General features: G+C 33.5%; 1 protein-coding gene across 14 annotated transcripts in view; it reads left to right on the top strand.

The window, feature by feature from the left end:
• Positions 1–15,735, top strand: part of LRP2BP (LRP2 binding protein) — a 56,103-nt gene that overhangs the window by 8,584 nt on the left and 31,784 nt on the right. For 12 of the 14 annotated variants that reach the window (XM_074274934.1, XM_074274944.1, XM_074274942.1 and 9 more), the window contains one exon: positions 6,311–6,424. The exons of the other annotated variants lie outside the window; for them this stretch is intronic. In XM_074274934.1, the coding sequence (XP_074131035.1) occupies positions 6,311–6,424 (114 nt within the window). The remainder of the gene's footprint in view (positions 1–6,310; positions 6,425–15,735) is intronic. 14 annotated transcript variants of the gene reach the window in all.

Raw genomic sequence — 15,735 nt, 5'->3', positions numbered from 1 at the left:
CATTGTTATAGACCTAGTATGTGTCAAGAGAAAGAACTGGAATCTAGCTCATTCCAAGGCTATCTCTTATCCCTTTCCATCACATTGTCTTGCATGTGTTTATATTAAACATATAAATACATGTGCATGTATAAGTATATAAATTAATATATGAATTAATGTGAAAAAAGTGATAAAAATTAATGGCTGAGGATCAATATTGTTTGCACTATTAACCATTATTACAATTTTGACATCATTGGTTAATAACTGTTCAGCTCATCATCTCCAAATTAGGACTACACTCTTTGGTGAGTTGTCATTATCATTTGGATTTTGAGTCAGAGAACCTGCATTCAAATATTGGCAGTGCCACTTAATATTTGTGCGCTTTTAGGCACACTTAATATTTCTAGTCTTCAGTTTCTTCAATTATAAACAAGAGATGGTCTGTTATTTTTAAGTTCCCATCTATCACTATCCCTATTTACTTTATTGATCTGATTAATATTTTGTCATTCTAATAATAACTAAATATTTGAAAATTCAATACTTTTTTATACAGTTATCTAGCTATTTCTAACAGAAATAGCTTCCCCAAGTCCCACTAACTAAATCCTCCCCAGAGTATCCCAAAATAAAATGCATTCCAGACTACTTTTCAAATCTCATGTGTCGTCTTCAAAACCAACCCTGGCAGGGTACAGGAACTTTAGGTAAAGAGTATCCCTGTTGATGTCCATCTTAGGACACAAAAAAGAAAATCTTGTTAAATCTTCCCATCAAAACACACACACATATTTACACTGTCAATATTTTAAAGATCATTGTGATTTTTTTTATGTTTAAAATGATGACAATTGTTATTCTTTTAATGTTAGTTTTTATTTTTTCCTAAGCTTACTAAAATTTAATATTAGCTAGAATTATATCTATGGTAGAAATGTTTAGATAAGTTTAGAAAATTGTCTCCCTTATATTTTTTAAAAACTAATTTTGTGTTTACATAAACTCAACACAGACCACAGTGCAACTTTGTCCTCAATGTATTTGTAATCCTATATATGTGGAAATCTCCTAAGATAAGTGTCTTCCCCATTGTGGAAAGTTCCTTAGGGATAGTCAAGCCTATTAGGGTCCATTTTTGACTCAAGATAAGAAGAATAAACAAACTCCCTCCCCTAATGGTAATTTGTCATGTTATTGTTAACAGTAAGCAAAACAAAATTTTCAAAGCCTCACTATCAAAAGTGTAGTAAATTAGCATTTATGGCCCTCAAGGAATTCTTTGCCGTTACAGTAGCAGTTGTGAAAACTCATCAATAAAATGGAGGGCAATGAAGAGATGCTGTCATTTTATGATAAATCTGACATAACAAACTGCAAAAAAGTTGCTGTAATTGTTCAGGGTTATTACTACAAAAAACCATGAAGAGACAGATCAAATGAAAAACACCAATGCCTTGACATTGTAGTGAAGGATTATGAAGAAACAGAAGAGTTAAAGATATAAAAGAAAGATGACAGATGATAGTCAAAACTCTGCAAAAGAGAAACAAATAGAGAGGAGAAAAACAGCAGATGAGAGCATCAACAAATAAAGGCAATGTTAAAATAGTTTATTTTATTATAGTAGTTTGAAAAGTAGTATCCCAAGTATGGCACCATACCATTAACTCAAATGTTTTTGATTTATCAGAACATGACATTCCCCAAATATGCTGATAGATGGAGCATTAAATCATGATTCATGTTACTATTGCTATCAGCCTTATTTTTAAATATATTGATATTATGAATATTCCAAGGTTTTCCAGTAAGCATATTCTTATAGATGAAAAAGGCAAGCCTCTATTATTTCTGTTCTGGGATAGTGGGAGTAATAATACAAAATAGCAAAAACACCACAAGAATCATTTTTATTTGACCTTAGCATATATTGTGAATAGAAAGTCATATTTAAAAAGACTATTCAATGAAACTGAATCAGAAAGCAAGATTCTTTATTACTAGGTTCAGAAATTTTAGAGGTAGCTGGAAATGATTAACTTAACTCGGTTTGAAAGGGCTTGAAAAGAGCCATTTCCCAATTGATAAATGGTCAAAGGAAAGTTTTCAGATGAAGAAAGCAAAGCTATTACTTTTGATTAGAGAAATGCAGATTAAAATAACTGCGAAATACCACCTCATACCTATCAGATTGGCTAATGACAGAAAAGGAAAATGATAAATGTTGGAGAGGATGTGGAAAAATTATCTCACATTATAATGCTGTGTTGGTGGAATTGTGAGCTGATCCAATAATTTTGAAGAGGAATTTGGAACTGTGCCCAAAGGGCAACCAACCAGTATGATCAATGAGATCATAGAAAAGGTAAAAGGACCCCCATGCATAAAAATATTTATAGGAGCTCTTTTTGTTGTTGCAAAGAATTGAAAATTGAAGATATGTCCAACTGGGGAATGGTTGAACAAGCTGTGGTATATGAATGTAATGGAATACTATTGTGCACTAAGAAATTATGAATAGATTTATTTCAGAAAGTCCTGGGACTTGTATGAAATAAGACAAAATGAAATGAGACAAAATTATAACATTGTACACAGTAACAGTAACATTGTGTGATAGATCAATGAGGAATGACTTAGTTCTTTTCAGCAATACAGTGATCAGGACAATTCCAAAGGATTCATGGTGGAAAATGTTATTCACATCCAGAGACAGAACTGATGGAGTCTGAATGCATATTGAAGCATACTATTTTCACATTAAAATTTTTTTTAGTCTGTTTCTTCTTTTACAACATGACTATTATGGACATTTATTTTACATGATTTTAAATATATATATATGTACACACACATAACATACACACACACACACACATAATGAGGTCAGTGGTAGTTGTGATGACATGCAAATGATGAGGTGTGAGAATTAGGGTGGGAGGCACAGGTTCTATGCGAAAGAATTCGCAAACCCTAAATCTGTGTGACAAAAAGGGATTTATTGGCTCTGAGAAGCCTACTTGTTAGGAAGACAAAAGTCTTAGTGGGTAGAGGATCCTGATAAGAAGATAGCCAAGGTTAACACTGAGAAGAGAATAACTTCACCAGTGGGCATGGTCTGTTAAGATATCTGCAAAGAGATCTGGGCATGTAGCCACAGATATATTAGAGTTTGCTTTTATCTTTGGCCTGGAGAATGGGCCAACTCCTGATAGACTGATTTTCAATTCAATTCAGTTTAAAATTGAATGAGATTACTTAACTGGGAGTTTGAGCCACTCAATAGGACTATCAGGCCAAGATCTCCAATTGAATGAAACTACTTAACTGGGAGTTTGCAGGCTTTTTCCAGGGTATGGAAGTTTACATCTGGGCCCCCCAAAAGCTCCCAGATAAATATACACATACACACATATATATGTTATATATAACCCATATATAACTGTAAATGACTTGTTTACAGTTTTAGGAAAAGGCAGGGAAAAAAATTGGAATTTAAAATTTTGTAAAAATGAATGTTAATTAAAAAATAAAATACTATTGAAGGGGAGGGATGTGCAGCCTTGAAAGAGATACCTGAAGAAAATTTGTCTAAGCAGACAAAAAGTGCCAATAATTAGAGTAATTCAAGAATATTTCTGTGAATTAAAGACTAAAGGAATGTTGCTACTCAATATACTTACTGCATGGCTTACCTTGTGGTCCAATTTGAACTCAGATATCAGGAGTTTGCCTACTTATTTGTCAGGAAAGCTAAGAGAACTGTTGATTAGGTATCAAATAATTTGGATGACAAAAACTGGGAGTTCAAGATGTTTACAGGTGCTATTTTATCAATAGCCCTCTCACCTCTGCTGGCCCCTTCTTTGAGTGACTGTCACACTGTTCTGTATAGCTCCATTTCCTGTCATATTAAAATAACTTGCATTTACATAATAGTCACTCTGCTCAAAGATCTTACCTTCCTTTCCACAACTGGATGTGTTATCTTTTCACATTCAATTAAATGTTCATCTTTGGGAGGCAGAGCTAAACTAATGAGCATGGAGATGTAGGACTGAGAACCCTATTCTTCAGAGCAGGGGAAAAAATAATTTTAGGGTCAACTTGAGTATGAAAATGCTGAAACAGGATAATGAAAGGAAAAATTAACCCTAGAATAAGAAAACTGAAGTATAGCTACTTAGGTGGCCAAAATGACTTTTAAGGATTTTATCCCTTTCTTGACCAGAGAAAACAAATGCTTTTCTTTCTCCAACTTGGAGATAGTAGTACAGCTGGCAAAGGAAAAATATGTGAAATTCTTGTCTTAAGCTACTGACTGGGAGCTTAGAAGACACATATCACAAGGTGTTATAGTTCACTTGAAAATAGATCTTCCTATATATCTCAGTGTGATTTGGGATATATGAAATATAAAGAAGCCATTTATATAAAAGTTTTAAGTGCAATCAGTCCTACCATGTGCCAGATAGTCATACTAGGGACTAGGAATTCAAAGACAAAAATGACAGTCTCTTAAAATGCTTAAGTTTCTAACAGACGCAGAGTTAAGTTCCAAAAATAGGAGTTTATATTTGACCCAAAAAGAAATATATTAGCAGTTGCTTGCTGGAACTTATTGAAAGGAATGAGGAGAGAGGGGAGTGATATGGTTAAATCTGTTTTAGAAAAATCATTTTGGCAAGTGTCCATGAACTAGAGAGGGCAAGACTATACATAAAGAAACCAATTATAGAAGACTGTTCTATAATCTGAGAGGTTGAACTAGAGTGGTAACTCTTAAACAACAGAAAATAGGTTTAGAAGCAAAGATAATGTGTTCCAATTTAAGCCTTTAAAATTTGAAAAGCCTACACGACATCCAGTTTAAAAAGTTTGAGCCAAAGTTCTTAATGCCACCACTTTATGTTTATATAGCATTTTCACATCTGTGATGTCACAATATACAGAACTGCTTTGTGAGGAAGGCAGCCTGAAGATTTGGAAAAAAAATTCTCACCTCCAAAGTCTTTGACAACATCAAATGGTTCAGCACTGGAAACAGATATAGTTTTATCAATGGAAGTGACATTAAAGAAGATGCCATCTGTTTTGCCACTATACCTTAAAGACCATGGAACATTTCCACCTGACTAGCTGCTGACAACCTTCTAGACATGTATATGTATTAAGGCATCTAGGAGGCAGAGTAGAGTGCTAGGCATGGCAACAGGAAGACCCTCAGTTTGAATCCTTTTCTCAGTTGTGTGACTCTGGTCTCATTTTCTTCAGCTGTAAAATGGTGATAACAGTAGCTCCTACCTCATAAGAGTGTAGTGAAGATTTAACAGAGGAAAGCACTAAAAAGGAGATAATCACGCCCTCCCTGACATCTCAGGAAGGGAGATGAAAAGCACCAAAGAGAAGTGGGGATTTGCTAGCGGGTTTTTGGGTTGAAGGGCCTTATTAGAGACAAATATGCACAAATCCATCAGCATGGGAGGTATTACACAAGCACAGAGTAATAACGCAGAGGCTATTAGTGATGACTCTCTCCACAGTCAGTGCAGACTCGATGTGGTGTAACAAACAGGAATTGTACATGCAAGTAGTGATAGAACAATATAAATCAACATGGTATTGTAAGAGATTTCCAAAAGTCCTAGAAGGAGGGTATGTAAACATCAGTCACACATACACGCCTTCTTCAACAACCAAGAGATAGTCCAAAACCAATCTATTGGAAAATGTTTTGCAAACCTGAAAGTTCTATGTAAATGTGAGTTGTCATTATTACAGTAAACAATAAATATTCTTTTCATTTGTCCCATCTTCTAAACTAGAAGACTCTAAGGCTCAGAAAAGTGAAATGTCTTATTCAAACTGCATTATGATAGTCAAAACAGCATTCTGGCTTTTTTGCTAATTTTATTTCCTGAAGAAAATTTGGTCTTAGCTCTGAAGTTTTCTAAACTAAGTGACAAGGGTAAAATGACTGAATGAAATAACCTTGATCACTAAAACTGGAAGGACAACCATTATTATTGTTGTGGCCTCAAGACTCAAGGGCTAGCAGCAGGAATAGAATAAAATGGAAATCGAAAACTTACCCAGAATTTTCCTAGTTTATCAGTCTTCCCCACCCTCCACTGACTATGATTGATCCAGCTTATGTTGTATTTACAGAATCCTCTCATAAGTATTCTTCATATTGATGGGGAGAAGGGAAGATAAGAGCTACTATCTCAGATTTAGTTGAACTTTGTTATTAAAAAATAGTATTGGGGTGGGGTGTTTGCTTTTACATATATAATATGAATGTCTTCTGGGACTTTTATAGGGATGGTATGAGGAAGCATTAGATCAATTTGAAGAAATCCAGGAGAATGATCATCAAGCTGTTTACCAATTGGGAGTTATGTATTATGATGGGCTGGGGACAAAAGCAAATCCTGTAAGTTGTCATTCTGCTTGATTTGGGAGATGGGTAGACAGGGTAAGTGATATTGTTAGTAAATACAATGTTTTTATTTAATCTATGCTTAAAAACCTTCATAAATAAGGAATTCACCACCTCACAGAATAACCCCTTTCACATAACCTAATTATATAATAATATATATATATATATAATATAATAATATAATAATAATTATATATATATAATAACCCTAATTATTAGGTTTTCCCTTAAATCAAGGAGAAATCTGTTTCTCTACCACTGACCATTTTACCCAATTCTCTAATGTCAGTGAACAAAAAGAAGTCTTAAATCCTTATCCATCATGTTATGTGTGTCTTCAAATATTTTGAAGGTTGTTATCCTCCCTCACCAAATATTTTCTTCTTCAAACTAAGCATCTCCAGTTTCTTTGGTCCTTACATGGCATGGTTTGAATTTTTTTTATCATGATAGTATCATTTTTTCCATTGTATATACTTTAGTTTGTCAATATACTTTCTTTCTTTTTTTTTAATAGGTTTTTTAAAAGAAATTTATTGGTTTTTTTGTTTTTTAATTTTTTTTATTAATTTTTATAATTATAACATTTTCTTTGACAGTACATATTCATAGGTAATTTTTTTTTTTTACAACATTATCCCTTGTACTCCCTTCTGTTCCAAATTTTTCCCCTCCTTCCCTCCACCCCCTCCCCTAGATGGCAGGCATTCCCATACATATTAAATATCTTATAGTATATCCTAGGTACAATATATATGTGCAGAACTGAATTTTGTTGTTGTTGTTGTTGTTGCAAAGGAAGGATTATATTCGGAAGGTAAAAATAATCTGGGAAGAAAAACAAAACAAAACAAAACAGTGCTCACAGTTTATACTCATTTCCCAGTGTTCCTTTTCTGGATGTAGCTGATTCTGTCCATCATTGATCAATTGGAATTGGATTAGCTCTTCTCTATGTTGAAGATATCCACTTCCATCAGAATACATCCTCATATAGTATCATTGTTGAAGTGTATAATGATCTCCTAGTTCTGCTCGTTTCACTTAACATCAGTTGATGTAAGTCTCTCCAAGCCTCTCTGTATTCCTCCTGTTGGTCATTTCCTACAGAAAGAACAATAATATTCCATAACATTCATATACCATAATTTACCCAACCATTCTCCAATTGATGGACATCCATTCATTTTCCAGTTTCTAGCCACTATGAAAAGGGCTGCCACAAACATTTTGGCACATACAGGTCCCTTTCCCTTCTTTAGTATTTCCTTGGGATATAAGCCCAGTAGTAGCACTGCTGGGTCAAAGGGTATGCACAGTTTGATAATTTTGGGAGCATAATTCCAGATTGCTCTCCAGAATGGTTGGATTCTTTCACAACTCCACCAACAATGCATCAGTGTCCCAGTTTTCCCACAGCCCCTTCAACATTCATCGTTATTTGTTCCTGTCATCTTAGTCAATCTGACAGGTGTGTAGTGGTATCTCAGAGTTTTCTTAATTTGCTTTTCTCTGATCAATAGTGATTTGGAACACTCTTTCATATAAGTGGAAATAGTTTCAATTTCATCATCTGAAAATTGTCTGTTCATATCCTTTGACCATTTATTAATTGGAGAATGGCTTGATTTCTTATAAATTAAAGTCAATTCTCTGTATATTTTGGAGATGAGGCCTTTATCAGAACCTTTAACTGTAAAAAATGTTTTCCCAATTTGTTACTTCCCTTCTAATCTTGTTTGCATTAGTTTAGTTTGTACAAAAGATTTTTAATTTGATGTAATCAAAATTTTCTATTTTGTGATCAATAATGATTTTTAGTTCTCCCTTGGACACAAACTCCTTCCTCCTCCAGAAGTCCGAGAGGTAAATCATCCCATGTTCTTCCAATTTATTTATGATCTCGTTCTTCATGCCTAAATCTTGGACCCATTTTGATCTTATCTTAGTATGTGGTGTTAAATGTGGGTCCATGCCTAGTTTCTGCCATACTAATTTCCAATTTTCCCAGCAGTTTTAGTCAAATAATGAATTTTTATCCCAAAAGTTGGGATCTTTGGGTTTGTCAAACACTAGATTGGTATTTTTATTCACTATCTTGCCCTGTGAACCTAGCCTATTCCACTGATCAACTAGTCTATTTCTTAGCCAATACCAAATGGTTTTGGTGACTGTTGCTTTATAAGATGGTTCTAGATCAGGTACAGCTAGACCACCTTCATTTAATTTTTTTTTTCATTACTTCCCTTGAAATTCTTGACCTTTTGTTGTTCCATATGAATTCTGTTATTTTTTCTAGGTCATTAAAATAGTTTCTTAGGAGTCTGATTGTTATAGCACTAAATAAATAGATTAGGGAGTATTGTCATCTTAATTATATTCGCTCAGCCTATCCAAGAGCATTTAATGTCTTTCCATTTATTTAAATCTGACTTTATTTTTGTGGCCAGTGTTTTGTAATTTTGCTCATGTAATTCCTGACTTTCCTTTGGTAGATTTATTCCCAACTATTTTATACTATCGACCGTTATTTTGAATGGAATTTCTCTTTGTATCTCTTGCTGTTGGATTGTGTTGGTAATGTATAAAAATGCTAAGGATTTATGTTGATTTATTTTGTATCCTGCAACTTTGCTAAAATTCTGAATTATTTCTAATAGCTTTTTAGCTGAGTCTTTGGGGTTCTCTAAGTATACCATCATGTCATCTGCAAAAAGTGATAGTTTGATTTCCTCATTTCCTACTCTAATTCCTTGAATCTCTTTCTCAGCTCTTATTGCCGAGGCTAGCGTTTCTAGTACTATATTGAATAGTAATGGTGATAGTGGGCAACCTTGTTTCACTCCTGATCTTACAGGGAAAGGTTCTAGTTTATCGCCATTACATATGATGTTTACTGACAGTTTTAAATATTTGATTGTTATTATTTTAAGGAATAGTCCATTTATTCCTATACTCTCAAGAGTTTTTAGTAGGAATGGATGTTGGATTTTATCAAATGCTTTTTCTGCATCTATTGAGATGATCATATGGTTTTAATTAATTTGATTATTAATATGGTCAATTATACTAATAGTTTTCCTAATATTAAATCAGCCCTGCATTCCTGGTATAAATCCTACTTGATCATAGTGTATTATCCTGGGGATGATTTTCTGAAGTCTTTTTGCTAATATCTTATTTAAGATTTTAGCATCAATATTCATTAAGGAGATTGGTCTATAGTTTTCTTTCTCAGTTTTCGGATTTACCTGTTTAGGTATCAGTACCATGTCTGTGTCATAAAAGGAATTTGGTAGGACTCCTTAAATCCCTATTTTTTCAAATAGTTTATATACCATTGGAGTTAGTTGTTTTTTAAATGTTTGGTAGAATTCACATGTAAATCCATCTGGTCCTGGGGATTTTTTCTTAGGGAGTTGGTTAATAGCTTGTTCTATTTCTTTTTCTGAGATGGGACTATTTAGACTACTTACTTCTTCCTCTGTTAATCTGGGCAAGCTATATTTTTGAAGGTATTCTTCCATTTCATTTAAGTTATCGAATTGGTTGGCATAAAGTTGAGCAAAATAGCTCCTAACTATTGTTCTAATTTCCTCTTCATTAGTGGTGAGTTCTCCCTTTTCATTTTCAAGACTAACAATTTGCTTTTTCTCTTTCCTTTTTTTAATCAGGTTTACTAAGGGTTTGTCTATTTTGTTGGTTTTTTCATAGAACCAACTCTTAGTTTTATTAATTAATTCAATAGTTTTTTTTTTTTTACTTTCAATTTTATTAATCTCACCTTTTATTTTTAGAATTTCAAGTTTTGTGTTTGTCTGGGGGTTTTTAATTTGTTCCTTTTCTAGCAATTTTAGTTGTAAGCCCAATTCATTGGCCCTCTCTTTCTCTATTTTATGCAAGTAGGCTTGTAGAGATATAAAACTTCCCTTATTACTGCTTTGGCTGTATGCCACACATTTTGGTATGATGTCTCATTATTGTCATTTTCTTGGGTGAAGTTATTAATTATATCTATGATTTGCTGTTTTACCCAATCATTCTTTAGTATAAGATTATTTAGTTTCCAATTATTTTTTGGTCTATTTTCACCTGGCTTTTTATTAAATGTAATTTTAATTGCATTGTGGTTTGAAAAGGATGCATTTACTATTTCTGCCTTACTGCATTTGATTTTGAGGTTTTTATGTCCTAGTATATGATCAATTTTTGTACAGTTCCATGAACTGCTGAGAAGAAAGTATACTCCTTTCTGTCTCCATTTAGCTTTCGCCAAAGATCTATCATATCAAACTTTTCTAGTATTCTATTTACCTCTTTGACTTCTTTCTTATTTATTTTGTGGTTTGATTTATCTAATTCTGAGAGTGCAAGGTTGAGATCTCCCACTATTATAGTTTTCTGTCTATTTCTTCTTGCAGCTCTCTTAATTTCTCTTTTAAGAATTTAGATGCTGCACCACTTGGTGCGTATATGTTTAATATTGATACTGCTTCATTATTGATGCTACCCTTTAGCAGGATATAATGCCCTTCCTCATCTCTTTTAATTAGATCAATTTTTGTTTTTGCTTGATCTGAGATGAGGATGGAGACCCCTGCTTTTTTGGCTTTGCCTGAAGCATAGTAGATTCTGCTCCACCCTTTTACTTTTAGTTTGAATGTATCACCCTGTTTCAGGTGTGTTTCCTGTAAACAACATATAGTAGGATTCTGACTTTAAATCCAATCTGCTAACTGCTTCCTCTTTATGAGGGAGTTTACCCCATTCACATTTATGATTAGAATGACTAATTTTATATTGCTTGCCATCCAGTTAACCCCTGCTTATGCTTTTCTCCTTTCCTTCCCTCTTACCCCTCTACCCAGTATTAAACTTGTGAACACCACTTGCTTTTCACAGCCCTCCCTTTTTAGTATCCCTCCCCCACCTTAAAGTTACTTCCCTTATTTTACCCCTTTTCCTCATAATTTCTGTATTTCCTTCCCCTTAGCTTACTCCTTCCCTCTCACTTTTCAATGAAGGGGAAGAAGTTTCACCATAAATCGAATATGTCTATTGATACACACTATGTTCATCTCCCTCCTTTCTTTCTCTCAGATATAATAGGTTACCTTTGCCTCTTCATGAGATGTAGTACCACCACTTTACACTTTTTTATGATATAATTTCCTTTCCACCTCAAGTTTCCATTATACACATGTTCTTTACATATTTTTATAACAGTGTATAGTTCTCAAGATTTCTTTTTACCTTTTTAGAAATCTCTTGAGTTCTGTATTTAAAGATCAAACATTTTATGTAGGTCTGGTTTTTTCATCAAGAATAGATGGAATTCATTTATTTCGTTAAATGTCCATCTTCTTCCCTGGAAAACGATGCTCATTTTTGCTGGTTAAATTATTCTTGGCTGCATACCAAGTTCCTTAGCCCAATGTACTTTCTAAAATGCCTTATTTTAAAACTGAACATAGACATGGCCCAGTAAGATAGAGTAGATAGAGTCCTTTTTGCTGATTTGTTAATGTAGATTAAGATCATCTTTGCTGTTTCCTTTTTTTAAAATTTGGCTTCCATATCACATGATTGACTCAATCTTTTGAACTTCTGGCTGTCTCTATGTCTGGGATAGAAAAAAAGTATTGTAATTTCTCCTTATATTTCCTTATTGAATATACTTTAAAATCTTCTATTAGACTAATATGATAGTTAAAGATTGCTCTCTCCCTATCTTAACTTGAAGCTTCCTCCAACCTTTCATCTTCTTTAGCAGGAGCTATCCAAAGGCAACTATATATACAAATTGTTACTAATTAGCTTCAGAATAAACACTAAAGGTCCATCTAAGGAGGTCTTTAGAATACTCTCTATTCCCTCCCTACATGATAAATGGAAATTCTTAGCTTACTGTTGCTCTTGTTGTTAGATGGTAATGAGTCCACAGGAGTACTTTTTAGCTTAGATATTTGTTTTTATTTTCTATAAAAGCAGATTTTCTGGGATTTTCATAAGTTATTTGGGGCTAGTTTTTCAGATGCATTTAGATAACCACTGCCAACAATAATGTAAATCATTGTTTTACCTAGTTGTTATTTGTGAGAACATCTTTTAAAGAAAACCAGTATTATTATTGTCTCTTCTTTTCTCATTTACTCCTTCAAAGTTCCTGGGTTGTTTTTTATTTGTTTTTTTTTTTTTAATGGACTTCTCTTTTCCTGTGAGCCTTGCAGAAATCAGAAATATTTACTTCTTGCCATGATATAAGATTTCCCTCAGAGAATTCATAGTCAAATTAGTATTTTGTATTATTGATAACATAAAAACTACAAAAAATTAACAAAATATTTTATCATAGTACTAGTATTATCATTGTAGTTGTACAAAAAAGTTGTACCTTATTCAGATATATATCACATTTATGTGTCAGCTTAGTTATCTACTCAACATTTATTTTTTTTTATTTTATAATTATAACATTTTTTTGACAGTACATATGCATAGGTAATTTTTTTTACAACATTATCCCTTGTACTCCCTTCTGTTCCGAATTTTTCCCCCTCTTCCCTCCACCCCCTCCCCTAGATGGCAGGCATTCCCATACATATTAAATATCTTATAGTATATCCTAGGTATAATATATATGTGCAGAACCGAATTTTTTTGTTGTTGTTGTTGCAAAGGAAGAATTGGATTCAGAAGGTAAAAATAATCTGGGAAGAAAAACAAAAAAATGCTCACAGTTTACACTCATTTCCCAGTGTTCCTTTTCTGGGTGTAACTGATTCTGTCCATCATTGATCAATTGGAATTGGATTAGCTCTTCTCTCTGCTGAAGATATCCACTTCCATCAGAATACATCTTCATACAGTATCATTGTTGAAGTGTATAATGATCTCCTAGTTCTGCTCTCTTCACTCAGCATCAGTTGATGTAAGTCTCTCCAAGCCTCTCTGTATTCCTCCTGTTGGTCATTTCCTACAGAAAGAACAATAATATTCCATAACATTCATATACCATAATTTACCCAACCATTCTCCAATTGATGGACATCCATTCATTTTCCAGTTTCTAGCCACTATGAAAAGGGCTGCCACAAACATTTTGGCACATACAGGTCCCTTTCCCTTCTTTAGTATTTCCTTGGGATATAAGCCCAGTAGTAGCACTGCTGGGTCAAAGGGTATGCACAGTTTGATAATTTTGGGAGCATAATTCCAGATTGCTCTCCAGAATGGTTGGATTCTTTCACAACTCCACCAACAATGCATCAGTGTCCCAATTTTTCCACATCCCCTCCAACATTTATCATTATTTGTTCCTGTCATCTTAGCCAATCTGACAGGTGTGTAGTGGTATCTCAGAGTTGTCTTAATTTGCATTTCTTTGATCAATAGTGATTTGGAACACTCTTTCATATGTCTACTCAACATTTATGAAATAGCTTCTGTAGAGAAATGTATTCTCAGTTCCAAATGATTGATTTGCTAATGAAGAACTTTGTAAATTAGTAACGTCTTGTATACCATGTAATTTTTAAAAATTGAGTTCATTGATGAACTCCTTTAACTCCACAGAAATTTGCAGTCAACCAATTCATAGACTAAAAAAAAAAATCAACGCCAAATCAACTTTTAGAAATCAATACCTGTGCTATCTAGATTTGCATCTGAGGACAACTGATGTATTTATTATTTGGCTCAAAAAGAAGGGGTAAGAAATTTTTCATGTTTCTGAAGAAATACCAAGACAGATAAGAATAGCCTCCACTGCTAATGATTTCTTTTATTTCACATTCTCCACTGTTACCAGTCTAACTTTGAATCCTAGGAAATATGACCATTCCTCCCACTCACTAGGCCAAATATTAACGGGCCTTTCATTCCTTAATTTAACTGATGTTATGATTAAGAAAAATTTAAGGAATTAAGTAGCAGTTTCTTCATGGTAATTTGTATGCTTATAGCATAGCATTGCAAGGCCCAAGACCTAAGGATCTCCATGGATAGTTGTTTTGTTGTTGTTTGTGCACCGCATCACCAAGTCAACTCTGCCAATTTCTTTATTGGCCTTGAAACCTACAATCTATATTAATTAATAGCTTTAACTTCTTTATGACTTCTGGTTTAATTTATAGTGATAATGTCAATGTGTTTAAGTTTCAGTTTCTTCACTAGTATGTCAATTTGTTGGGTGTTAGAAGTAATACAAAAAAAAGTGTTAATAAATAATATTTGTTGCCAATCTAATAACTATCTTATCTTCCTTTTCTACTTCAATGATCTATGACTAAATTTTTCCCTGGAAAGTAGAAGCAAAATGGACATTCATTTTCATGCTACATCAAGACATTGAAGTAGGAATTTTGTGGAGGAATTTCGAATTCATGTGCCTTTCCTCTTTGCACAGAATGGAGAAATATTGATTATATGAAGAACTTCATGAGATCTTCTAATGTGTAATAAACACTTATTTCAAGAAAACACAGAACAGAGCAGCTAGATGGCTCAGTGGATAGAGCCCAACCTTGAAGTCAGGAGGATCTAAGTTCAAATTTGGCCTCAGACACATATACTTATTAGCTATGTGACCCTGGGCAAGTCACTTACCCCCAGTTGCCTCACAAAGAAAAAGAAGAAAGAAAGGACAAAACAGTCATCACAGAATGATAAAATAAAAATGAAATTGACTATATCTTGACAAATAGGAAGTGAGTGATTATTCTGTAGACAGATATCAGGGGTATATGCAATGAAAACATGGAAAAGGAACAGACTTTTGCAGAGTTAACAGTGGACTGTATCTTTATGCACAATTGAATCAAAAGGTACAAAACATATATAGATGCACACTTATGTTACCTCAATATATATTTCAATTAATATAACTAATAAGATGCTCTTTGTCAGGTAACTTTGTCAAGTAGAAGACCTCGTTAGTTGAGTTAGAGAATCAATAAATAAAGATTTGACTAATTCTTAGACACTTCTTTTGAAATCAGTTAAAAGTGTGAACTACATATGAATTGAATGAAAGCAGCTGCTTCTACACAGGAAATATCTTGTAATTAGTTGAAGAGAATCATTCTTGCTGTAGTGGGAATAAATGCTTATTGAATGAAATATAAGTTTCAATCAAATATCATTTTGTGGTGCTCTCTCAATGATATGTAGCAAATTTGAATGGATTTTTAAAAACCGATATGTAAACTCTACATACATGGTGGCATGTGAGAGTTTCATTTCCTTATGCTGAGCAGAGACAGATCTGCACTCAAAAATTGTGTTTATTTGTTCACAATTGT

The sequence above is a fragment of the Sminthopsis crassicaudata genome, chromosome 6 (genome assembly GCF_048593235.1).
Source record: "Sminthopsis crassicaudata isolate SCR6 chromosome 6, ASM4859323v1, whole genome shotgun sequence".
NCBI lineage: Eukaryota > Metazoa > Chordata > Mammalia > Dasyuromorphia > Dasyuridae > Sminthopsis > Sminthopsis crassicaudata.
This window is presented reverse-complemented; position numbering and strand designations above follow the sequence as displayed.